This window comes from Anomaloglossus baeobatrachus, chromosome 10 (genome assembly GCF_048569485.1).
Source record: "Anomaloglossus baeobatrachus isolate aAnoBae1 chromosome 10, aAnoBae1.hap1, whole genome shotgun sequence".
Classification (NCBI taxonomy): domain Eukaryota; kingdom Metazoa; phylum Chordata; class Amphibia; order Anura; family Aromobatidae; genus Anomaloglossus; species Anomaloglossus baeobatrachus.
The window spans coordinates 52,701,140-52,727,829 of NC_134362.1; the positions used below are offsets into that span (position 1 = coordinate 52,701,140).

The 26,690-nt window shown below is 46.3% G+C and overlaps 1 protein-coding gene across 2 annotated transcripts; it reads left to right on the forward strand.

Annotated features, from left to right (window-relative positions):
• The first annotated feature begins 694 nt into the window (after positions 1-694).
• Positions 695-24,791, forward strand: ZFTA (zinc finger translocation associated). 2 transcript variants are annotated; one of them, XM_075326665.1, is made up of 6 exons: positions 695-978; positions 6,917-7,378; positions 11,162-12,907; positions 13,064-13,603; positions 21,380-21,802; positions 23,350-24,791. In XM_075326665.1, the coding sequence occupies exons 1-6, from the start codon at positions 834-836 to the stop codon at positions 23,790-23,792; spliced, it is 3,759 nt and encodes a 1,252-aa protein (XP_075182780.1). In that variant the 5' UTR covers positions 695-833; the 3' UTR covers positions 23,793-24,791. The 2 variants fall into 2 exon arrangements, with proteins under 2 accessions (XP_075182780.1, XP_075182781.1); XM_075326666.1 differs by lacking the exon at positions 6,917-7,378.
• Positions 24,792-26,690: the final 1,899 nt, after the last annotated feature.

The window sequence follows — 26,690 nt, forward strand, 5'->3', positions numbered from 1 at the left end:
AGTGCAGAGCTTACTGGGATAGATATTGTGCAGAGCATTTTGTAGTGGAGACGCAGAGATTACATATGAGTATGTGCAGAGCACTTTGTAGAGGAGGTGCAGAGCTTACATATGAGGATGTGCAGAGCACTGTGTAATGGAGGTGCAGAGCTTACTGGGATATAAATGTGTAGAGCATTTTGCAGTGGAGGTGCAGAGCTTACATATGAGGATGTGCAGAGCATTTTGCAGTGGAGGTGCAGAGCTTACATATGAGTGTGCAGAGCATTCCAGGCTGCAGATCCTGATAAGCAGAGCGGTTTGTGGCCATTTCTTTGGGACATAGATTTGCAGAACACAAAGGAGCAGCGCTTTTTTTTAACTAAACTCTGCAGAGCATTTTCCTTTGCACTGCTGCAGAGCTTACTGGACTGCTGCTCTGCAGAGCATTCCACAGTGCAGACTGCAGAGCACTGGGGGTCTGATGATTCTTCCTCCAGCCCCCAGGGTGTCAGTTCCCCCCACACCACGTGACACCGCCCTCCCAGCCCCGTCTCCTATGCGGCCCTCTGTGTCACGTGACGCCCTGCCCCCGCTCCCCAGTCCTGTGCGGCGCTGCACAATGCGCCGCTTTCACCAATGACGTCACGTCCCCGCCCCTCTGTCCTGTGCGGCGCTCACTGGCCCTGCCCCTTCCGTGTCGTCAGGCCGAAAGCCCCGCCCTCCTGTGCGGTGCTGCGTGCGGCGTGGACCTCGGGCCCTTCGTGTCTGTGCCGCGCGCCGGCGCTGAACAACACATAAAAAAGCGAAGAGACCGGACAGCAAGGAAAACCGGGGAACGAGAAGCGGACGAGATGCAAAGCGCCAAGCTGCAGGAAGGGGAGCCGGAAGTGACGGTGGGGCCCAACACGGGCCCGACCGGGGAAGCATCTGCCGAGAGCGGCGAGCTGCAGCTGGATAATCCGTTGACGGAAATGAAGGAGGCGGAGGCCGCAGGGGGTGAGTGGCGGAGCCGGATAGCGAGAGGTGACTCATGGCGGTGCGAGGCGGTAACTGCAAGGGAAGGCGGGGATGCTGGCGACACCTGCTGGCTGCAAGGGGTTATCACACGGGAGGTCACACGTGACCTGAGGCTGGCGGCGTCTGCTGCCTGCGGGGGAGGCTCCGGCTGCTCCGGGGCATGCTGGGATGTGTAGTGCTGTGGTGTGACTGCACCCTGTGGCCCTCCAGCTGTGAGACTACAACTCCCAGCATACATCAGTTCGTCTCATGCAGTGCAGCGTTATACACTAATAGCAAAATGTGTGAGACTTCTAAAATCGTGATTCTTTTTTTACACAGATTTTTTTTTTTTTGTGGATTGCTTTTCTTGATACTGTAAAGGCCCCATGCAGACAAAGGTACAAAGTACTCATTGCTTTGTTTGGGTGGTCGAATCATTTTATGCCAGCATATTAATCATTGTTTTCGGCAGCACATTGGCTGGTGTAAACAGATGTGTTGCCAACAATATGATACCTTATGGGGAAAGGACAGTCATATTCATAAAAATCGTTGTTCTCGACAGCACATCGTCCAGTGTAAACAGGGCGAGATACCAATGACATCATACCTTATGGGGACAGGACAGTCGTATTTCTAAAAATCATTGTTCTCGTCAGCACATTGTGCGGTGCAAACAGGTGGAGTGCTGCCGATATAACCTGGGACAGGAAAGTCGTTCATAAAAATTGTTCTTGGCAGCACATTGTCCAATATAAACAAGAGGGGTGCAGCCAATAACACAATACCTTATGGGGACAGGGCAGTCATATTCATAAAAATCATTGTTCTCGGCAGCACATCAACCAGTGTGAACAGGAGGTACTGCTGACAACATACTGTATAGGGATAGAACAATCATAATCGTAAATATCATTGTTCTCGGCAGCACGTTGCCTGGTGTAAACAGGAAGTGTGCTGTTGATAGCATAACCTTATGGAGATAGGAAAATTGTATTCATAAAAATTCTTGTTCTCGGGAGCACATCGTCCAGTGTAAACAGGTGTGCTGCTGATAACATAATACTTATGGGGACACAACAATCGTATTCATAAAAATAATCGTTCTCAGTATCACATTGCCTGGTGTAAACAGGAGGTGTGCTGCCGATAACATGATCCCTGATGAGGACAGAACAATCATATTCCTAAAATTCATTGTTCTCGGCAGCACATCAGGTGTAAACAGGAGGGGTGCTACCAATGACATGCCTTATGGGGACAGGACAGTTGCATTCATAAAAAAACGTTCTCTGCAGCACATTGTTTGGTGTAAATAGGAGGTGTGCTTCCGATAACATACTGTATAGGCATAGAACAATCGTATTCATAAAAATAATTGTTCTCGGTAGCACATTGCCTGGTGTAAACAGGAGGTGTGCTGCTGATAAAATGATACCTTTATAGGGACAGAACAATCGTTTTAATAAAAGTAATTGTTTTCAGCAGCACATTGCCTGATGTAAATAGTAGATGTGCTGTTGATAACATACCTTATGAAGACAGGAAAGTTGTATTTATAAAAATCGTTGTTCTCAGCAGCACATTGTCTAGTGTAAACAGGAGGTGTGCTGCCGATAACATGATACCTTATGAGGATAGAACAATCATTGTTCTCGCAAAAATCATTGTTCTCAGCAGCATATTGCCTGGTGTAAATAGGAGGGGTGCTGCTGATCACATACCTTATGGGGATCAGGAAAGTTGTATTCATAAAATTCATTGTTCTTGACAGCACATTGCTAGGTGTAAACAGGAGGTGTGCTACTGATGACATGATACCTTATGGGGACAGGACAGGCGTATTCATAAAAATAATTGTTCTCGGCAGCACATTGTTTAGTGTAAACAGGAAGTGTACTGCCGATAACATGATACTGTATGGGGACAGAACAATATTATTCATAAAAAAACTTGTTCTCGACAGTACATTGGTGTAAACTGGAGGTGTGCTGACGTATGGGAACAGAACAATCGTATTAGAGTTCATTGAGTCCCCGTCAGTATTCATCTGTGTAAACAGGACAATAAGCAAACTCCAATCACCTTATATATGGGCAATTATATAGTATCCATCAGTGCTCGTTAATGGGCCAAAATCAGTCCCTCCAATTGGGCCTTAACAAAGTAAGGCAGGCGATACACTTTTAAGGTTTATTTGGACATAGTGGTTGGGCTATGGTTGTTGCTGCGCAAGGGGTGTGCTCATCTACTATCTTCAGAAACACGCTGCTCCTCTTTGTTGTGCATGCCTGAATATTGACAGTTTGGACCAGTTGCATAGATGTGCTGCTGGTCTAAAATGTGTGCTCATTAGGGAACGGCTGCTGTAGACTGGGGGACCTCAAATGCAGCGGTTTTCACATTCTCCAGACCTGAATCTCATAGAAAACCTATGGAATCAGCTGAGTTGCCGTGTAGAGGCTGTAACTCTGTACCCCAGAACTTCAATAACCTGAGGGCCACCATTCAAAAAGAGTGGGATGCCATGCCTCCGCAGACAATAAGTCCACATGTGACCAGCAGGAGGCGTCGTTCTCAACTGTAATTGATGCTAAAGGCCACATGACAAATTACTGAGACATTACCATATTTTGGGGGGTGGGTTATACCCACCACTGTTGGCCTATGTTTCAATAAATTGTTTGAGATGAGGATCTCCCCATTGCTGCTTCTAGTTAAATGCCCTATTTCATGATAAAATATCACTGTAGAGGGATTTTTTTACATAAATTTCACCCAAAATCCAAATATCTCTCGCTTTTTGTGAGTAGGGTATTAGACATATCAGAAGAGTGTGCGAATATAGTGTAAGAGCTGCTTTTCCTCCATGTGGATTGCATTGGAGCCGATACGTTTGTACAAAGTTTGTGTGTTCTGTCCGAATTTTGGATTCCTTTGAATATAGGGGAACATGGCAGTAGACCCCATTAGACGTACATCGTTACACATCATATAAACCGCTGCTGTGCTTACCGTGTGACTGTTTGCGGCTTTTTTTGCGCTACAGATGTGTAATTATTGCTTGCTGTTGACTGCAGTTGTCCAACCGAAAGGGAAGGGAAACCCTGTGTCTAGGGGAGGGGGAGACGGTGACCCCTGACCAAACCTACCGCTGGGCCCTGGCTTCCCTCACCACCCTAATTAGGTTCCTCACCTATGTGCCGAGCAGGACACCTGACCCTGGCTGACCCTGAAGTAGGCCCTAGGTAGGGAAGAGTGCTCAGCCAACCCCACTAAGCTCTAATGAAAATACGGAAGTAAACTACTAACGTCTCTCCAGATGACTCGGTGAGAAATACTGGAACAACAGTCTCTCCAGAAGAATACAAGCTGACTGCTTGCACCGAAGACTTGTTAACTGTATTAGACCTATCATCAGCTCAGAGTAAGGGGGAATGAGGGTATTTAAAGACACAAAGGGAAGTGCTGAAGATTTAACAGCTGAAAGGGTGAAGAAATCCACAGCCACAGGGTCCTAAAGAAAATGGGATACACCCCAAGCGGAAAAAGGGAATGTCAGAGAACAGTTTGTGTAGCCAAACGCTGCGACCTTCTACCGTCGGGCACTACAGGACTTAAGAATTTTATGCAGAAATTTGACCTTAAACTACATCAGATCTTCACACAAGTCCTTAAAATAGATAAATACAACCAAGTCAAACAGATAAGTGAAATATAATAGACTTTGATATTTTTTTGGAGGACAATGAGCCAATGTCTCTTCGTGTTCTTGTATATAACTGCATCTAAACATTTCCTGTAATTAATGATTAGTTCTGAACATCAGGTTGGAGGAATTTTAGCCAAATCTTCCCCCAGAAAACATCTTCATATCCGTTATGTTGGTGGGTTTTTTCTCCCATTAGTGCCCTCCCAACATTTCTATAGAAGTAAGACCAGGACCTTGACTTGGCCATTCCGTTATTTGAACTATATTCTTTAACCATTCTTTTGTAGAACTACTTAGGAGCTTTGGGTCACTGTCTTGCTGCATGACACAAGTTCTGTGAGATTAAGTTCATGGACAGCTATCCTGACATATTTTTTTAGATTTGCTTATAAAATGCAGAATTCATTGTTCCATCAATGATGACAAGATGTCCTGTCCCAGATGCAGCAAATCAGGCCTAATCCATGATATTACCACCACAGATTATATACATATATATATTTATGCTGTAGTATAGTGGGGGGTTTTCTCCAAACATAACACTTTTGATCTAATCCAAACAGTTATATTATGGTTCTCATTCTTCCGCAAAATATTGTGGCACTGCCTTCTCCACTTGATCTTTAGCAAACAACAGATGGGTAGGATTTTTTTTTTTTTTGAAGAGTATTGATTTTCTTCTTGATATACTGCCATGGACATCATTGTTTCCGTAATGATAGATTTATGAACATTTATATTAGCTAATGTGAGGGAGGCCTTTAGTTGCTTAGCGGCTATCTTTGGTTCCTTTGTGACATAATTTTCCTTGCGCTTGAAGTGGTCTGTGTTTTCAACCACTCCTAGGGAGGGTAATAGTGGTCTTAAATTTTCTACATTTGTGTACCATCTGTCCAAATTCTTTAGAGATGGTTTGAAACCTTTTCCAGCCTCGTATTCATCAACAATTCGTCTGAAGCCTTTACAAATCTCTTTAGTTAGTGCCATGATACACTTCCAAAAATGTGCGTTGTGCAGATCAGACTTTGATAGATCCCTGTTCTAACAGATCGCCCACTCACATTTGATCATGACCCCATTGATGGAAAACAATTTCAATTTCAAATTATCTTCTAATCCTAAAGGTTTTGCCTCTCACGGACATGATATTGGATTATTTTCCTCATTTAAAAAAAAAATAAAAAAAAGTATGTATGTGTATATATATATATATATATATATATATATATATATATATATATATATATATATATATATATATATATATATATATATATATATATATATATATATATATATCTTATTTGTTTGCTTTGGTTCTCTTTATTTTATCTACTTTTAGAACTTGTGTGAAATTATGATATAGTTTTAGATCAAATTCATTAGATAATTTGCAAAATTCTGAAGTATCCACAAACTTTCAAGCACCGCTGCATGAGGCAGTAAATTCTGGTTGGGAGAGCTGCAGTCAGTCATGAGTCTTGGGAATGATGCAACAAGTTTTTCACACCTGGATTTGGGGATCATCTGCCATTCTTCCTTGCAGACCCTCTCCAGTTCCGTCAGGTTGGATGGTGAACGTTGGTGGACAGCCATTTTCAGGTCTCTCCAGAAATGCTCAATTGGGTTTAGGTCAGGGCTCTGGCTGGGCCAGTCAAGAATGGTCACAGAGTTGTTCTGAAGCCACTCCTTTGTTATTTTAGCTGTATGCTTAGGGTCATTGTCTTGTTGGAAGGTGAACCTTCGGCCAAGTCTGAGGTCCAGAGCATTCTGGAAGAGGTTTCTCCCATCTCCCTACTGCATCTCTGGAGCTCAGCCACAGTGATCTTGGGGTTCTTCTTTACTTCTCCCACGATTGCTAAGTTTGGCTGGACGGCCAGGTCTAGGAAGAGTTCTGGTGGTCCCAAACTTCTTCCATTTAAGGATTATGGAGGCCACTGTGCTCTTAGGATCCTTGAGTACTGCAGAAATTCTTTTGTAACCTTGTCCAGATCTGTGCCTTGCCAAAACAAAACATGTATTGGATGCTTTTGAAAGGGGGTTTCTACTCTCCGGCAATTTTAATGTTACTCGTTTGCAAAATGTGTATTTCTTAGGTTACTAAAAATACAAAAATAATTTTTTTTCTTTTTCTCTTTGTAGAGATACCTTGTCCTTTTTTTTTTTTTTTTTTTTTTTTCTGTGGTCTCATGATTTTTTTATTTTTATATTACTGTTTTTTAGATACAAGTTATGCAAGCTCAATAGATGCCCTGTATCCAGATGCGTCTGATTCATTTCCTGGCGGGCTTTTCCCTGGCTCTTTTGATTGGAGTTCCCCAGATAGTAGTAGTGAGGGGCGAAACAACGTTGGAGGAGTAGCCGGGCAAGAGGCCTGTCAAGAAAGGGCTTCCCGGCCAGGAAATAGCCGAATCCCTGGAAAAGACCACAGGCGTTACTACCATAACCACTGGAGACTAGAATATTTGATGGACTTTAACCCCCGCTGCCATAGTATGATCTGTATGGTTTGTGGCAGTTCTCTGGCCACTTTAAAACTCAGCACCATCAAGCGACACATTCGCCAGAAGCACCCCTATTCCCTCAACTGGACTCCTTGTGAGAAGGAGGTCATCATTGGTAGCTGGGATGCGCACCTAAGCGTTGATGCTCAGACACCTTCTGGAAGTGAGGAGCAGATGGCAGGTAATTCTGTGCCAGTTGTGAATGTTTGCCTGGTTTCTTTTAATAACTTCCAAAGTTCAGTGCTTATGATAATTACTTATTTCACAGAAAAACAAAAACATTTTTATCCAGATCATATGACTTCATTTTTCTCAATTCCATCATGTTCTTTGAGAGCATTGCCCGTCTGGTGGACCATTTCTCAATGCAGTTTTAGGTGCTTAGACCGTTTCTCAATGCAGTTTTGGGTGCTTAGACCGTTTCTCAATGCCGGTTTGGCTGGTTAGACCATTTCTCAATGCAGTTTTGGATGGTGAGACCATTTTTCAATGCAGTTTTGGATGGTCAGACCATTTCTCAATGCAGTTTTGGGTGGTTAGACCATTTCTCAATGCAGTTTTGGATGGTCAGACCATTTCTCAATGCAGTTTTGGGTGGTCAGACCATTTCTCAATGCAGTTTTGGGTAGTCAACCATTTCTCAATGCAGTTTTGGGTGGGTAGGCCATTTCTCAGTGCAGTTTTGGATGGTCAGACCATTTCTCAGTGCAGTTTTGGGTGGTCAGACCATTTCTCAATGCAGTTTTGGGTAGTCAGACCATTTCTCAATGTAGTTTTGGGCGGTCAACCATTTCTCAATGCAGTTTTGGGTGGTTAGACCATTTCTCAATGCAGTTTTGGGTAGTCAACCATTTTTCAATGCAGTTGTGGGTGGGTAGGCCATTTCTCAGTGCAGTTTTGGGTGGTCAGACCATTTCTCAATGCAGTTTTGGGTGATCAAACCATTTCTCAATGCAGTTTTGGGTGGGTAGGCCATTTCTCAGTGCAGTTTTGGGTGGCCATCAAACAGAGCTTTTCATCTAATTGCCATATTAAAATAAAAATCAAATATTCAGGGCTCCAGATGGTGAATAAAAATATAATTTTGACTCTAAACTTCTAAATTTTACCGTTGGCCAAAGCCGCCTTTTTCTTTGCATTGTGTCGTTGCTCTGTTATTCCTCCTAGAAATTTATGGATGACTGTTGGGTGTGTGTCCCTACGCGGTCTGATATCGTCCAATCAGTGCTAAGTGGGCAGCGGCGTAGGGACACACCCCTCAATTTATTTATTCAGCTGTAGCCAAACTGCCAAAGTCGGTTGTTTCTATGGTTACCCAAGTACAATTACCAACATTCCATACGTTTTTACATTTTTATAGACAAATACATAAAGTTTATGCAAAGAGTCATTATTTTCAGTGTTGACCCTTATCTTTCAAGACTTCTGCCCTTTGCCCTGGACAGCTGGATATCAGCTTCTGAGCCCTGTCCTGACTGATGATCCATTGTTTGGAGTTTCACAATTTCTGTGTTTTTGTTTGTCCACACACTTGTTGAGGAATGACCCCAGGTTATAGTCATTGGCATGAGATCTGGAAAGTTTCCTGGCCATTGATAAAATAATTCAATGTTTCGTTCACCGAACCACATAGTTATCACTTTTGCTTTGTGATATGGTCTCCATCAGGCTGGAGCTAGCATTGTTTATCACTAGGGATGATCGAATAACCTCAAATATTCGGCTTCGCGAATATCCGACGAATAAGTCGCCGCTATGCGAATATTCGATGCGCAATGTAAGTCTATGGGAAGCCCAACTAGTTCCGAATAGTTGTTATTCGGGTTTCTCATAGACTTACATTGCGCATCAAATATTCACGAATAGTCGAATAGCGGCGACCTATTTGGCAATTATTCGCGAAGCCGAATATTTGAGGTATTCGATCATCCCTATTTATCACCAAATTGCTCCTGGATCGTTGGAAGAAGTTGCTTTTGGAGGATGTTTAGATCCTATTCTGTATTCGTGGCAGTGTTCTTAGGCAAAATTGTAAGGTATTCCCTTCCATGCATGAAAATCCCCCAAACATGAATGGTACCAGGTGGCGTTACTCAGGTTGGCAGATATAGGACTCATTTTAGTGCTCACATTTTCTTCCTTGGATAATTATTAGAGTTGTTCCAGTCTGAATGGGGCTTCATCAGAGAAAATAGCTTTACCCCAGTCCTTTCCCTGCATTCCTGCAAAGTTATCCTTTCAAAGTGCATTTTGAAAAATATTGACAGGACTATTGGAAATATTGCTTAGAGGGGTTGTCCATTACTACGACAACCCCTTCTCATTCCCCTTGTTCGCCCCAAGAAAAATAAATAAGCCTGTACTCCCTTCTGGTACGGCCAAGGTTCAATTTATGTCTAAAGGCCACTTTACACACAGCAACATCGCTAGCAATGTCGCTGCCGATCGCACCCACCCCCGTCGTTTGTGCATCACGGACAAATCGCTGCCCATGGCGCACAATATCATTAGTCCCCGTCACACATACCTGCCTAGCGACTTCGCTGTGGCCGGCGAACTGCCTCTTTTCTAAGGGGGTGGTTCGTGCAGCGTCACTAAGCGGCCGCCCAATAGAAGCGGAGGGGCGGAGATGAGCGGGCCGAACATCCCGCCCACCTCCTTCCTTCCTCGTTGCGGGCGGCCGCAGGTACAGTGATGTTCCTCGTTCCTGCGGTGTCACACATAGCGATATGTGCTGCCGCAGGAACGACAAACAACCTCCGTCCTGCAACAGCAACGATAATCGGGAAAGGAATGACGCATCAACGATTAGGTAGGTAATTTTGATTGTTAACGGTCGTTTGTGCGTTTCACACGCAACAACGTTGCTAACGAGGCCGGATGTGCGTCACGAATTCCGTGACTCCAACGACATCTCGTTAGCCATGTCGTTGCGTGTAAAGCAGCCTTAAGTTGCGTTCCCGGGGCCCACGTAACATTGTTATGACACGTGGGCCCCGCAACCAATCAGTGGCGGCTTCCTCCTCATGCCTTCGGACTTTGACCAGGAAGTCAGTGCAGCGCTCACATCCTACTCAGTTGTCCGAAGGCGGGGAGACAGACGCCAGGCGCTGATTGATAGCGGGGCTCGCGTGTCATAGCATAGCTTTAGACATCTCTGGAGCCTATTTTTATGGGGTTGAACAAGGGGAATGAGAAGGGGTTGTCCAAGTAATGGACATCCCCTTTAATACAGTGGGAGAGGTACTTTTCCCTACATTAGATTACTGTACAGTGTCTAGTGTATGAAGACTTCCTAGAATACAAACATCGAACTAGGATTTCTGCAAAATTTACATTCTGGAGCATGCAGGCAGAATTATAAATGCAGCTCTGGGGGATAGCCTCATACGCAGTCGATTAAAGTCGGCCCAGCTTGCAGATTTTGGCGTGTTCCGGCGCCCTTTGACTTTCACCGGACACGTTGTCCCGACTTTACCTTGACACCATGATGATCATCAGAAGGATCAGGTATTTTCATCATAATGTCCAGTCCCTTTATTGTGACTGACGAAAAGCTGTTTTTCTTCTCTAAATTCTCTCTTTCTTTTCGAAAGGAATAATTCCTGGACTGCTCCTTGCACATTCACTTAAATGCGTAGGAATCTCATTATATTCCAAATGTTATTTTATAATTAAGGAAATTCGCAGGGGAGCAAAGTCTTAATTGGTTGAAAATGATTTCTGTTCATAAATAGCCGGCTTGATGTGCAAAGGTCTTCTTTATCTAAGAAGGGAAGGACGGAAGACTGCACTGTTTAACCCCAAACGTTAGACATTCTGTAATTTCTGTAGGACATTAAAAGAAAAGGTAGAAGATAGGTAGTGAGGGTTGTGATGTCTCCTCATTTCCTTTTTTAATATTCTACTTTACCTCCTTCTCTTAAATATATTGTATCCTACTTTTCTTTTTTTCTTCCCCCAGAGGGTATGAAATCCCCAACTGGTCCAAAAAAGAAGAGACGGCGTCTGCCACCAGTGGCAAAAGGAACATGGCGGCCAGTGCTGAGTCCAGAATGTTCTTTGCCTACTCCAATGGATAAAACCCAGCTAGAGCAGTACATGAACGAGTCTCTTCACCAATGGTTTAGATTGGAGTTCCTGATGGATTATGACTACCAAGGAAACCAGCTACACTGTATGATTTGTTCAACGTCCTTACCAAGCCTGGGACTTAATGACATCAAACATCACATTTTGAATACTCATGCCACGTCGCTTCAGTTCACCCATACCCAGAAGAGTGTGATTATTGATGCCTGGATAAATCGTAAGGAGAATCCAGAGGTGGATGGAGACATGACTCCAGATATGGAAGGAGATATGACTCCAGAGATGGAAGAAATGGATGATGACGAAGTAGATGAGAAATTGGCTAAAAAAGGTGATCAGGCGGCACAATCAACTCCAAATTCAAGACCTCAAAATAAGAAGCCGACGGCAAAAAGATCCTTCGATGAAATGGAGAAGGATATAGAATCCGGAGAAGAGAAAACAAAAAATTGTAGAACAGAGTCAATGGCAGAGGAGAAACTTGAAACGTCCGATATGGAGTTTTTGGATGATAACGAATCAATAACTGGAGATGCCCAACTGCCCGATAAAGAGGAATGGGATGCTAAAGATTTACAACTAATGGCTGATGAGGAATGGAAAGTAAGGAAGAAACATCTGCAAGAGTCACAATGGAAAGCCAGGGAACTGCGAATCCGAGAAGAACAGCAGAAAACTAGAGAGGAACATGGAGCTAAAAAAGACCAATTCTCAAAGGAATTCTCAAAGAAAAAAACGAAGGAGCTTCTTGAGGAGGAGCCAAAAACTAGAGAGGGAAAATTGTTGGAGGAACAAGAAAAAGTAGAAGAGTCTGCACTGCCAGAGGAACGGCAAAAACCTACCGGTGTTCAGTTGCCGGAGGAAGAAAGTGTGAAAGCACCGGAAACTCATCTACAAGAGGAAGAAAAGAGGAAATCCGAAGAGGCACGGTTGCAAGAGGAAGAAAAGAAGAAAGCCGAGGAGGCACGGTTGCAAGAGGAAGAAAAGAAGAAAGCTGAGGAGGCACGGTTTCAAGAGGAAGAAAAGAGGAAGGCAACAGAGTCCCAGATCCAAGAGAAAGAAAATAAGAATGCATCGGAGGTCCAACTGCAAGACGAAGAGAAAGAGGATAAGAAATCCGAGCTGCTGGCAGAAGACAAAATGAAAACCAAGGAGGAACCTTTGATGGAGGAAGAAAGGATAACCAGGGAAGACCAGCAAATGGAGAAAGAGGAGAATATGAACATTAAGGAGGCTACACTAATGGAGGTAAAGAATGGGGAAGCTAAGGAGGGCCAGCTTCTGGAGGAAGAGAAGATTAAAATAGAAAAAGAGGAGATTGATGAACTGGTGATGCCAAGCGATCTAAATATAAAGCTAAAAGAGGAAGAAGAGTTATCAACGGAAGAGCAAAATATGGACCAAGAAATAACAACTGTTAAGATCGAGGACCACCAGTACGCAGATCTGAGTGAGCATAAAACTGAAAAGGCTCCGATAGCTGAAAAGATACAGGTTACTGCAAAAATGGGAGAAGGACGGAAACCGCAGCCAAAGGTGACAGAGAGGCGGATAATAAAGGTTACACCAATGCCGCATGCATCTACTGTGGTGGGAATTGGACTTCCCGTGATAAAAAGTGAGTAAATTCATAAAATTTTTAATTTATACTTAGAAATATTATTTTTGGGAGGTTTTGCAAATATTAGGAATGTTTGTAATACAGCTAAAATGTATTAGTTATATAGAGATAATAAATGTGACCTGAAAAGTAACGTTTACACTTCTTTTTCAGTGAAACCAACACCAATCATTATAACCCGGGTTTCTGTTCTCCCGGAGAATACAGTCCTGCAGCCACCCAAACCCAAACCCAAACCCTCCCCTTCTATTGCTGAGATCTCAAAAACCTATCGGGTTATTGCACCCAAGGTCTCTCCGACAGACATCCAGAATGAAACAACACCCACTTCCTCGGCCAGCAGTGATAATTCCCAGTCTCCTGCTGGGATTGACTCCACAGTTTGGGAGGTTAGCATGTCCAGGGGTAACAGCGGAAATCTTGCGCAAAACAACATATACCAATTGCGTTGGCGCTCGGAATTCCTGATGGACTTCAATGCAGTACGTGGGAGTGTGGTCTGCATGTATTGTGGCTCCTCGCTAACTGTACTCAAGGAGAGCAGTATCAAAAGGCACATAGTACAAAAGCACGCACAGACGGGAAACTTCACCGCCGAGGAAAGGGCTGCGGTCATTCTGGACTGGGAAAATAAACTGACTGAAATAAAGAAGTATGGTGGAAAACTAAATAAGGATGGAGTAGTTATAGGAGGTAAGTGTGGGCATATATTCATAGTTAATAAGAGTCAACTCTAATTTTGTGCCTAGATTCTACGTAAAGTTGACGTCTTCCAGTTTCTGCATAGACAAGTCGACTGATTAGCCAAATGAGGATTACCCCCCTTTGAATATGTATCTTCAGCTCTTAACATGGAATTTGTAATTAATGTTTCGGAGTGTCCTTAAAGGGGTTGTCCACGACTAGGACAACCCCTTCTGATTCCTCATGTTTCTTCCCAGGTAAAATAGTAAAGACTATACTCGCCTCCTGTGGCTGAGCTGTTTCAGCGGTGCCACGGCTCATGTGGGGTTGTGACGTCATGCCAGTGCCATGTCCAATAAGTGCCGGCTTCTTTCTCCTCACCTTCGGCCCAAACAAGTTCATCAACAGGAAGTGAGCTCACTTCCTGTTGATTGTTAATTTGGTCCAAGGGCAGGGAGACAGAAGCCGGTGCTGATTGAACGTGGGGCTTGCGTGACATTACCACCCCATGTGAGCCGCGACACCGCTGAAACGGCGCCAGTACGGGAGGTGAGTATAGGCTTAATTATTTTAACTGGGGAAATGTGGAATTAGGAGTTGTCCTAGTAGTGAACAAAACTCTAAAGCTCCACTCTGAGCCCTTGTCCCCTGACAATCTTGTGACACACATTTGTGTCGCTGATGGGTTGCTTGACTCATACATTGTTTATGTTACGAGCTTACAGGGAGACAGGGCAGATGCCTGTCTACAAATAAATTCATTTTCTTAAATTTTATGCACCACTTTGGGGACATAAAAGGTTGTCCAGTTGAGGACAACTTCTTTAAATATGTGTTGGATGTGCAAACCCGCCATGTGTGAACATAGCCTTAGAAGCATTCTACCTGTCTTTGTTAGAAACCAACAATCTTAATATCAGTATTTCTTTATCGTTCCTTTGGGAGACCCAGACCATGGGTGTTTAGCTTCTGCCTCCGGAGGACACACAAAGTACTACACTTAAAAGTGTAGCTCCTCCCTCTGAGCTTATACACCCCCTGGTGAGCAGACCCAGCCAGTTTATCGCTTTGTGTCAGGAGGCATACATCCACACATGCATTCTCATCTGATTTTGTTTGATTTTTGGAAAGAGTTTGAAGAAAAGCGGGTCCACGTCTGGACTCCCGGCATGTCCCTTCTCACCCCACTGTGTCGGCGGTGTTGTTAAGGTTCATTTCCAGGGCTGGAGCCTTACATGCCGCGCTCCTTCACCATCCCTCATGGGCTCTGGCTTGAAGTGGGAGCCAGCACGGTCTCCATGCCTGGCAGGAGACCGGTCTCCATCCGCAGCCCTTCAGGACCCTGCTGGACCGGAGCACTCATCCCCAGGGACCTGGCCCTGAGTCTCAGCAGCTAAGTACCTGAGATGTTTATATTTGGGGGTCCCTGTGCTTTATTGTTTGGGGAGAGTGTGCTTGCTGTGTTTATTGACATTTCCGGCGGGTTCTCTAGCTGTCGCACGAGAACCGCGCTGATGGTGCCTGCGCGTCGGCCTCGCCGCTCAAATTTAGGCCCCGGCTTCGCCGGAGGCCTAGTTTCTGTTCTCTGCCCTCGCATGTCACTCATGCAGAGGGACAGGCTCGGCTTCGCCCGCTGGCCGTTCTGCACAGGGGAGGGACACTCCCCACTGCTGTGCGTGTCTCCTCCCCTGTAAATTTCTATGGCCCTCCAGATCCCGCTCTTCAGAGCAAGCCCCGCCCCCCTCTCTTCGCTCCGGCGGCCATTTTCACAGAGATTCACTCAGCGCTGGTCTGCGCTCTGCATCTTTGCTGGGTGCTGTGTTTGGAGGTCCGGGCTTCGGGATCTGGAGGGCACACAAACCGCTTCAGCGGTCTGGTAAGCCACAACCTCTGGTTGTGGACCTCTGTATATACTCTCTGGGGTTCATTCTCTTGCAGAGCCCCCACTCCAGCAGCATGTCTCACACGAGGAGCAAGGCTCCAAAGCTTTATTCAGTATGCACTGCATGTAAGCTCCTGCTACCTGAACCGAGCATCTATCCACATTGTGATGCCTGCTCTAACTTGGCGGTGCCACAGCCTGGAGTCTCACCCCCAGTGGTCTCTCAGGCTGCTCCGGCTCCTGTGGCTGAACCCCCGGCTTGGGTAGAATCCTTTTCTAGGTCTATCTCCCAGTCTTTTGCTGAGTCCATGGGACTTCTGTCCAGGACTTTGCTGAACATGCATCAGCCCCCTTCACAGGGTGCCTCTGCTGCTAGGGGTCTCTCAGGACCGGAGCTCACAGAGGATTCATCATCTGGTCCCAGACCCCGTCCTCCTAAGAAGAGACGCAGGGTTCCCTCTCCCTCCTCGTCCCGCGGCTCTGATTCAGGAGCTGACTCGCAAGATGAGGAGGATGCCTTTACAGGGGGCTCGGAGGCTAACTCCATGTACCCCATTGATCTGTCCGAAAGTGACTCAGATGTTAGTGACTTGATTGCTTCCATTAATTCTGTACTGGGTCTCAATCCGCCAGTATCAGAGGAGCAACCCTCTCTGGCTGAAAAGCACCAGTTTACCTCGCCTAAGAGAGCAAAGAGTGTGTTCTTTAACCACTCCAGTTTTCAGGCCGCTGTGACCAAGCCCAGGGCCTGTCCTGACAAACGCTTCCGAAAGCGTGGTTCTGATGACCGCTTCCCCTTTCCACCTGAGGTGGTCAAGGAGTGGGCTCATTCCCCAAAGGTAGACCCCCCCGGTGTCTAGGCTCTCAGCCCGGACCGTTGTGTCGGTGGCTGATGGCACCTCCCTTAAGGATTCCACTGACCGCCAGATTGACCTTCTGGCCAAATCCGTATATGAAGCGGCGGGGGCCTCGTTGTCCCCGACTTTTGCAGCAGTGTGGGCTCTCAAAGCCATCTCTGCTTCTCTAGAGGAGATGCATTCCCTCGCCAGGGAATCTATGCCCGAAATGGTTGCCTTAACTTCCCAAGCTTCAGCTTTTTCATCCTATGCCATGTCTGCCATGCTGGAGGCTTCTCACCGCACTGCGGTGGCTTCGGCTAATTCCCTCGCTATCCGCAGGATCTTGTGGCTTCGAGAGTGGAAGGCAGATGCTTCTTCAAAGAAGAACCTTGCTGGGCTCCCTTTTGCTGGGTCCCGGCTGTTCGGTGAACAGCTGGATGAAATTATTAAGGAAGCTACTAGCGGGAAGAGTACTTCCATGCCACAAACCAAAACCAGGAAACCCGCCCAGGGTAGGAATCAGTCGAGGTTTCGTTCCTTTCGTTCCTCCAACTGGTCGTCCTCTAAGCCCTCGGCCTCGTCCACTACCTCATCCAAGGACCAGAAATCCAACTGGCGCCCAAAAGCGTGTCCACAGAAGACCGCAGGAGGTGCTGCCGCTAAGGCAGCCCCCTCGTGACTATCTGTCCGCGCCAGCAACGTCCTTAGTCGGTGGCAGGCTCTCCCACTTTGGCGACGCGTGGTTGCAACACGTCTCCGATCAGTGGGTGAGGGATATCATCTCCCACGGCTACAGGATAGAATTCTCTTCCAGCCCGCCAAACAGATTTTTTTTCTCTCAACTCCCCCCTGCTCCAAGGCCGCCGCCTTCTCACAGGCCGTGGCATCCTAGCAGGCCAACGGAGTAATTGTACCGGTTCCCGCCCAGGAACGGTTCAGAGGTTTCTACTCAAATCTCTTTCTAGTCCCCAAAAAGGACGCTTCCTTTCGGCCCATCCTGGATCTCAAGCTTCTCAACAAGCATGTTCAGGTGCGGTACTTTCGCATGGAGTCTCTGCGATCAGTCATTGCCTCAATGACCCAAGGGGATTTCCTGGCGTCCATCGACATCAGAGATGCCTATCTGCATGTGCCAATTGCAGTTTCACACCAGCGTTGGCTACGTTTTGCAATCGGAGAAGATCATTTCCAATTCGTGGCTCTCCCCTTCGGGTTGGCCACAGCTCCTCGGGTATTCACCAAGGTCATGGCTGCAGTGATTGCGGTCCTGCACCTACAGGGGTTGGCAGTGATTCCTTACCTGGACGACCTTCTAGTCAAGGCTTCATCCAGCGCGGACTGTCAGGAGTGTCTCGCTCACTCTCGCCACTCTAGCCCAATTCGGGTGGCTTGTCAATCTTCCCAAATCCACTCTGACTCCGACCCAGAGTCTCACGTACCTAGGGATGCAGTTCGAGACTTTGCCGGCACTTGTGAAGTTGCCCTTAGTCAAACAGCAGTCCCTCCAACTGGCGGTGCGCTCTCTGCTGAGGCCCCGCCGTTATACCCTCAGGCGCCTGATGCAGGTGCTGGGTCAAATGGTGGCGTCAATGGAGGCTGTTCCCTTGGCCCAGTTCCATCTGCGTCCTCTGCAGCTAGACATTCTCCGCTGTTGGGACAAGCGGCCTTCCTCCTTGCACAGGTTAGTGGCTCTGTCGCCACAGACCAGGAGCTCTCTTCAGTGGTGGCTTCGGCCCCTCTCCCTGTCCCAGGGGCGCTCCTTCCTGGCCCCGTCCTGGGTGATCCTCACCACGGATGCCAGTCTATCCGGCTGGGGAGCGGTATGTCTCCACCACAGAGCGCAGGGCACTTGGACTCCGTCCGAGTCAGCCCTTTCGATCAATGTGCTGGAAACCAGAGCCGTGCTTCTAGCTCTCCTAGCTTTTCACCACCTGTTGGCGGACAGGCACATCCGAGTCCAGTCAGACAACGCGACAGCGGTTGCCTACATCAATCACAAAGGCGGGACACGCAGCCGCCTGGCAATGTTGGAGGTACAACGCATCCTTCAATGGGCGGAGGACTCCAAGTCCACCATATCCGCAGTCCACATCCCAGGCGTGGAAAACTGGGAGGCAGATTATCTCAGCCGTCAAACCGTGGACGGTGGCGAGTGGTCCCTGCACCCGGCAGTGTTTCAGTCAATCTGCCGCAAATGGGGCACTTCGGACGTGGACCTAATGGCATCCCGTCACAACAACAAAGTTCCTGTTTACGTGGCTCGCTCCCACGATCCTCAGGCATTCGCCGCGGACGCTCTGGTTCAAGACTGGTCCCAGTTTCGTCTGTCCTACGTGTTTCCCCCTCTAGCTCTCTTGCCCAGAGTCCTGCGCAAGATCAGAATAGAGGGCCGTCGGGTCATCCTCATTGCCCCGGAGTGGCCCAGGCGAGCTTGGTACCCAGACCTGCTCCATCTGTCCGTAGAGGTGCCGTGGCATCTCCCGGACGGTCCAGACCTTCTCTCGCAAGGTCCGTTTTTCCGCCTGAATTCTGCGGCTCTCAAATTGACGGCGTGGCTCTTGAGTCCTGGATCTTGACGGCTTCTGGTATTCCTCCTGAAGTCATCTCCACTATGACTCGGGCCCGTAAGTCTTCCTCCGCTAAGATCTATCATAGGACTTGGAGAATTTTCCTGTCCTGGTGTCGCTCTACCGACCATCCTCCTTGGCCATTCTCCTTGCCGACCCTTCTGTCCTTTCTACAGTCCGGTCTGCAGCTAGGACTGTCCCTCAACTCTCTCAAGGGACAAGTCTCAGCTCTGTCAGTGCTGTTCCAGCGGCGTCTCGCTCGGCTGGCTCAGGTCCGCACCTTCATGCAGGGCGCGTCTCACATCATTCCGCCTTACCGGCGGCCCTCGGATACCTGGGACCTTAATTTTGGTTCTCACGGTTTTGCAGAAACCCCCCTTTGAGCCTCTTAGGGAGGTTTCTTTGTTTCATCTTTCACAGAAAGTGGCCTTTCTGGTGGCCATAACTTCCCTCAGGAGAGTCTCTGCGCTCTCTTCGGAGTCACCTTTTTTGGTTTTTCATCAAGACAAGGTGGTTCTCCGTCCGACTCCGGACTTTCTTCCTAAGGTGGTCTCTCCTTTCCACCTTAACCAGGACATTACCCTACCTTCCTTTTGTCCGGCTCCTGTTCATCGCTTTGAAAAAGCGTTGCATACTCTGGATCTGGTGCGTGCTCTCCGGATCTATGTGTCTCGCACCGCTGCTCTTAGGCGGTGCACTTCTCTTTTTGTGCTAACCACAGGCCGGCGCAAGGGCCTCTCTGCTTCTAAGCCGACCTTAGCCCGTTGGATTAGGTCGACCATTTCGGACGCCTACCAGTGTACTCAGGTGCCTCCCCCGCCGGGGATCAAGGCACATTCGACCAGAGCTGTCGGTGCCTCTTGGGCTTTCAGGCACCAGGCTACGGCTCAACAAGTCTGTCAGGCTGCCACTTGGACTAGCCTGCATACCTTTTCGAAGCACTACCAAGTGCATGTTCATGCTTCGGCAGATGCGAGCTTGGGCAGACGCATCCTTCAGGCGGCTGTCGCCCATTTGTGAAGTTAGGTGCTGCCTACTTCTTAGTTTTTTTTCTGTTTATTTCCCACCCAGGGACTGCTTTGAGATGTCCCATGGTCTGGGTCTCCCAAAGGAACGATAAAGAAAAAGAGAATTTTGTTTACTTACCGTAAATTCTTTTTCTTATAGTTCCGTATTGGGAGACCCAGCTCCCTCCCTGTTGCCTGTTGGCAATTTCTTGTTCTGCGTGTTTTCACCGGCTGTTGTCGTGGACAGAGTCTCCGGTTGTTCCGGCTCTTGCTCTGTTTTACTTGTGGGTGGCTATTCTCCTTCAGCTTTTGCACTAAACTGGCTGGGTCTGCTCACCAGGGGGTGTATAAGCTCAGAGGGAGGAGCTACACTTTTAAGTGTAGTACTTTGTGTGTCCTCCGGAGGCAGAAGCTAAACACCCATGGTCTGGGTCTCCCAATACGGAACTATAAGAAAAAGAATTTACGGTAAGTAAACAAAATTCTCTTTTTTTCTTTTACTATGGCAGTAGTGTAGGATCCTACTTTACATAGCCCTCCTCTCTCCCTTGCTATCCTGAAGGGAACGACGATGAGAGGGTGCTCAATGGCTTAGGCATACATTCCGGGGATGGGGCTGTATGCGATCACAGCGTGCCTATGGGCTACAGTTAGTTGGAAGGTGACAAACTCTTTTAGAGGGAAGCCATAAAAAGAAAACTTTTATTTTTTAAATCAGGTTTTTGGAAATATTAATAAAAGTTAAGATCGTGAAAAGAAAAATAAAACTTGCAGTTTTCACACTGGCCAACTTTTCCTGAAAGGACTGGAATTTTCATCAGGTCCCTTATCAGCAAAGGCAGGATAGCAATGACACAGCTAATAACATGAGATCGACCAATCACAATAGATGATGTTTCAGGTGACCTCTCCCCCCCCCCCCCCCTCCTCTCTGCACAATGACACAACTGATAACATGGGATCCACCAATCACAATAGATGATGCCATAGGTGACCTTCTCCCCCTCTATATGCACAATGACACAGCTGATAACACTGGATCCACCAATTACAATAGGTGATGTTCTCCCCCTCCCTGCACATTGACACTTACTCATGTTCAAAAGATAGTCGGGGTCTGATACTTTTGGCTATGTACATGTGTTGTTTCCTGAAACACCAAGAAGCTAGTGTCTAAAACCGCCCCAGTGGCCAGTGTGAAAATTGCAAGATTTATATTTTTGTTTTAATAAAGATTATGATATGGAAAAAAAAACAATATTTTAAAAAATAGATTAAAAACAAAAAACTGGTTTAAACAATAGGACTTTTTTTTTTTTTTTTTTTTAAGCAGAAACTTGGAATACATTGGATTGCAGTTTGTTCACAATGTCTTGGCATGATTTTCTCCTCCAATAAAATAAAAGCCGCAAAATGCCAACAAAGATGTGATGAGCGGCCTTGTTTTATAGTCTTAACCTTTTTAATGCTCTTTGATTCTGTTATTTTAGACAAGGGGCTGAACTTTGTAAATTTACCCAATGGTGACCCCGTAGAACCTGAGGAGGAAGAGTCTAACTGGGCTGGTGTGCTGTCTGAAGGTAAAGGTGCTTCTTGGGAGTTTGCATTCGGAAGACTTCAAGGTAAAGTACAGGACCCCCGTAAGTATCAGCACGACCGCTGGAAGCTGGAGTTTCTGATGGACTACACTCCAGCAAAGGATGGGTTAATCTGCATGGTATGCGGTGCGACCTTGATGAATCCAAAAATCAGTACCGTCAAGATGCACATCCAACAGAAGCACCCAGATACCACGTACCTGAGCGATCAGGAGAAAGCTGTCGTCATGGAAGAATGGGAGCAAAAAAAGGTCGCAGTCCGAAAAGGGGGAAAACAGGCACACGGCGAGGATGAAATCTGCATAGAAATAAATGGTGAGCCGACCGCATACAGATACAATCGCGATGGCTTTATATCATTGTATGACATACAAGTAACAGAATATCAATAACAGAATATCATTGACCATATAAAAAAATATGGGCAACTTTTCATCCAGAAAACATTGACTATTTTTTTCTCACTTGTTCCCCTTGTGCAGTCCATAATTTACAGGACCATTTATAGTTTCCTTTGTTACACAACTGATATGTATCCATGTAAATCAGATGCTTTACTGTAGCTCCGAATGGAATCTATTTTTTTACGCACCCATAGAATTGAATGGGTGACTGGAGAAACCGGTGCATGAAATTCATTATTTTTCGGGGGGCATCACCTTTAAAGGGAACGAACCAGCAGGATTTTCATATATAAAGTAAAGCCAGTGCTATACTGGCGCTAGGATGCTGAATGTAAGCATAGGTTTTGTTCAGAGATTGGATGTTTTTATTTCAGAAATATGTGCAAGTAAAGTTCCAGCAATACAGTGTTATTTGATTGACAGGTGCAACAGGAAGGGAATATGTGGGTCAGGTCTTGCTCTTTATTACCGCCCCTGACTGTCTGCCTGAGCTAGAACTAAAGTCTGTGATGGCGACAGGTGGAGGAAGACCAGGCAGGCAGACAGGGGCAGGAATAGATAGCAAGACCCGACCCAGATATTCCCTTCCTGTTGCACCTGTCAATCAAGTAGCAGTACATTGCTGGAACTTTACTTACACATATTTCTGAAATAAATCATCCAATCTCAAAACAAAAGCTATGCTTACATTCAGCCTCCTAGCTCCAGTATAGCACTGGCTTTACTTTATACATGACAATCCTGCTGGTTGGTCCTCTTTGAGGGCTTATTCCCATGACCTGCCTATTTGTGTATGTCACAGAAATAGGGCCTTTTTGACAGTGTTGGGTTTTCTTTACACACTATGGCCCGTTATGTTTAGACTCTTGGTCTTGCCGACAAGGAACTGGGATGTATAAAACATTATATAATATATATACTGTATATAATATACAGGGTGGTCCAAAAGTAGGTGGACAGTATGTGTAATAGGGTTATGAAGGGGGAGATTTATCAAACATGGTGTAAAGTGAAACTGACTCAGTTGCCCTTAGCAACCAATCAGATTCCACCTTTTATTTTCCAAAGAGTCTGTGAAGAATGAAAAGTGGAATCTGATTGGTTGTCAAGGGCAACTGAGTCAGTTTCACTTTACACTGTGTATGCACATATATACACTGTATGTGTATATATTTATATGTGCTGTATACATATATGTACTGCACGTGTGTGTGTGTATGTGTGTGTGTGTGTATATATATAATATATATATATATATATATATATATACACACACACACACACACACTGTATGTATATATATGCTGTATGCATATATGTACTGCATGTATATAATATATATATGCAGTACATATATGCATACAGCATATATATACATACTGTGTGTGTGTGTGATTATGATTATATATATATATTTTTTTTTTTTAATTGTTATTCTTATCCTTTCTTTTAACACAGAAGACTCCTCAACCACCTCTGAAACAAATGGATCAAATGTTGCAGCCAGCAGTCCTCACCCCGAAATCGTTTTGCCAGTTTTGTCCAAGACCCCTAAATCTACCCCTTCCCTGCCGCCCCCGTGCAACAGTGCAAAGCGTAATTACCAGGTCCGATGGCGCACGGAATTCATGATGGATTATGACTGTCGACGTCAAGGTCTCATCTGCATGGTGTGTGGTGGGACTTTGGCCACCCTGAAAGTCAGCACTATTAAGCGGCACATAGTCCAGGTGCACCCTTACTCCGTAGATTTCACAGCCGAGGAGCGGCAGAGGATCCTGGAGGCCTACAGCGAAATGGCTCTACATTATATCCATTCTGAGGAATGCTTTAAAATGCAACCTCAGGAGGAAGTGAAAGGACGCAAGCGAAAGATTGTCCTGGATAATTTTACCATGTAAACAATCTACCACTTTTGACTTGGCCTAATGTGTCGGCTTTGCACATTAAGAAGCCTTGTCACTTTATTTTCTGCTTGATTTACCGTCTTTATGCCACCAGTTTAGAGACCGGTAGCGGCATCTCTACCCGTTCGAGACTTGCATCATTGGTTAGCATTGGGATATCGCATAGTTCTCATCTTGCTATCGGTGACCGTGGATCCTATAGTTGCTTCCTGAAGTCTACGTATTGTATAAATCTCCGGACTGTAACTATGCATATACCGCCTTTTCCGTGTCTGTGGCTTTGCTTTTTAAGGCCACGTGTATCAGACTGTGAAATCATGGTCCACAAAAGATTTCCTTTTTTTTATATTTCTTTATTTTTCCCTTCGGGTCAGCAATGTACTTTTTTTTTTTTTTTTTTTTTTTTTTAATATATACATATTCACCTAAATGCTTTAATCCTGAAAAATGTATTTACACCCTCCCCCCTCCTCAAATAAGTGTCACCTTCCGTTGATAGACGTCTGCAAGGTTTTAATGTTTTCTCATTGGACTCTAATAATGAATGGAAAACTTATTGCAGACGTTTCATTGATTTGGAACTTTAACATTTCTCCCCCCTTCCCAAAATCAAGACATTTCCCACTTTCATAAACACTTTAGCATATTGGGACATTGTTGCTAAATACTTGGTTTCAATATCTTTTACTAAGACTATAAGTTCACATTAGTATATGAAAGTCGGACATTTCTCATCCAAAACGACGTTTTTTTTTTAATTTTTTTTTATTTTTTCTACATCCACAAGGATACCAGTGGTGCTCCCATTAAAAGCTATGGCCTGTTGCATTTTTTATTATTATTATATATTTTTTTTTTTTTTTTTACTTTCATCCCTCATAACCCCTGACGCACACAGACTGTCGGTCCATGAGCAAAACCGTTCTCGTGAACGACCACATTGATGTATGTGCGGTCTGTTTAGCATTTGAAAATACAGAAAATTTACAAAAATACCGTATTTTTCATTTTAATAAGTCTCACCCCAAATTTAGAGCAAAAGAAAATGTAAAAAAAACAAAAAAAAAACAAAAAAAAATATGGGGTCCGTTTTATAATCTGGTGGCGTCTTCCCAATGGGGGCGGCAGCGGTGGTGGAGTGGGGGGGGGGTCACAGGAGGCAGTGGTGGAGCAGGTCGATGCTGCGGGCAGTGCAAAGGGAGGCCCATATGCTCACTGCGTCGCAGTGCTGGGGCGGCCGGCAGTACTGTGTACTGGGGCGGCTGGCGCTGCTGTGTGCTGGTGCTCGCTGCGGGTAGAGAGGCACTACCCATTCTGAAGATGTTGGCGGTGCGGGCTTCAAAGAAATGGCGGCCGGAGTCGGCACTTGCGCAGATGAGAGCTTAAGCTGAGAGTTCCATCTGCGCACGCGATGAACTTACCATTGAAGAACTTACCGTTGACATCTTCAGAATGGTCAGTGCCTAGCTGCCCGCCGCACAGAGCCTCGTCGGACGTTCACCTGCTGCACAGAGCCTCGCCGGCCGTCCACCTGCCGCACAGAGCTGCACAGAGCCTCGCCACATGCCGCACAGAGACCATCGCCACCTGCCGCACAGAGCCTCGCCGACCGTCCACCTGCCGCACAGAGCCTCGCCGGCCGTCCACCTGCCGCACAGAGCCTCGCCACCTGCCGCACAGAGCCTCGCCGGCCATCCACTTGCCGCACAGAGCCTCGCCGGCCGTCCACCTGCCGCACAGAGCCTCGCCACCTGCCGCACAGAGCCTCGCCGGCCAGCCACCTGCCGCACAGAGCCTCACCACTTGCCGCACAGAGACTCGCCGGCCATCCACTTGCCGCACAGAGCCTCGCCGGCCGTCCACCTGCCGCACAGAGCCTCGCCACCTGCCGCACAGAGCCTCGCCACCTGCCGCACAGAGCCTCGACGGCCGTCCACCTGCTGCACAACAGAGCCACGCCACCTGCCGCACAGAGCCTCGCCGGCCGGCCACCTGCCGCACAGAGCCTCGCCACCTGCCGCACAGAGCCTCGCCACCTGCCGCACAGAGCCTCACCACTTGCCGCACAGAGCCTCGCCGGCCATCCACTTGCCGCACAGAGTCTCGCCGGCCGCCCACCTCCCGCACAGAGCCTCGCCGCCCACCACACAGAGCAGCGCTGCAGAGAGCAGTGCCCGCAGCACAGTGCACAGCATTGTCCTGCCTCCTGTGACCCCTCTCCACCACCCCACGGTAAGCTAAATTCTGATTTTAAGACGCACCCTTCATTTTCCTCCCAAATTGCTGGTAGGAAACGTGCGTCTCATAATCCGAAAAATACAGTACGTGTCACAAGTCCGGATGATATCCATTTTTTTTCCCGGACTCCTAGAGATTCATTGATCCATATACACATATTAGTGTGACCCCCCTCCCCCCGCGCCGTGAAACTCAATTTATGAGGATCCGTATAAAAGAAAAATACAGACTTCAGTGTTCTATCCAAATTTCATCCCTTTTTAACTGACGCGTTAAGAGTCAATGGACAAAACAACAAAGAGAACATAAAATGGAAGCAATTTGGAAAAGAAATCAGTCCTTTTATCTGAGATAGTCACAAATGGATGTGTGAATAGAGCCTAGGAGGAAGAAAGAAAGGGATTTATTGTAATTCTCAGTTTATTTTCATTATTTGCTTCCTTTTAGGCTTTTGTCCATACGGAAGCATTTCCAATGTTAAATTTCATACTGAAAAAAAAACAATTTTTGGGGACCAATTCATGACTTTTGTTTTTGCTTATAAATATGGAAACCGATGTTGCTCTATGAAATGAACTGTATGAATTGTATGTTGCAGATAAACATGGTTTCCTCATGCAGGTTGTGACTTTTTTTTTCCGTGTGTGCATATCT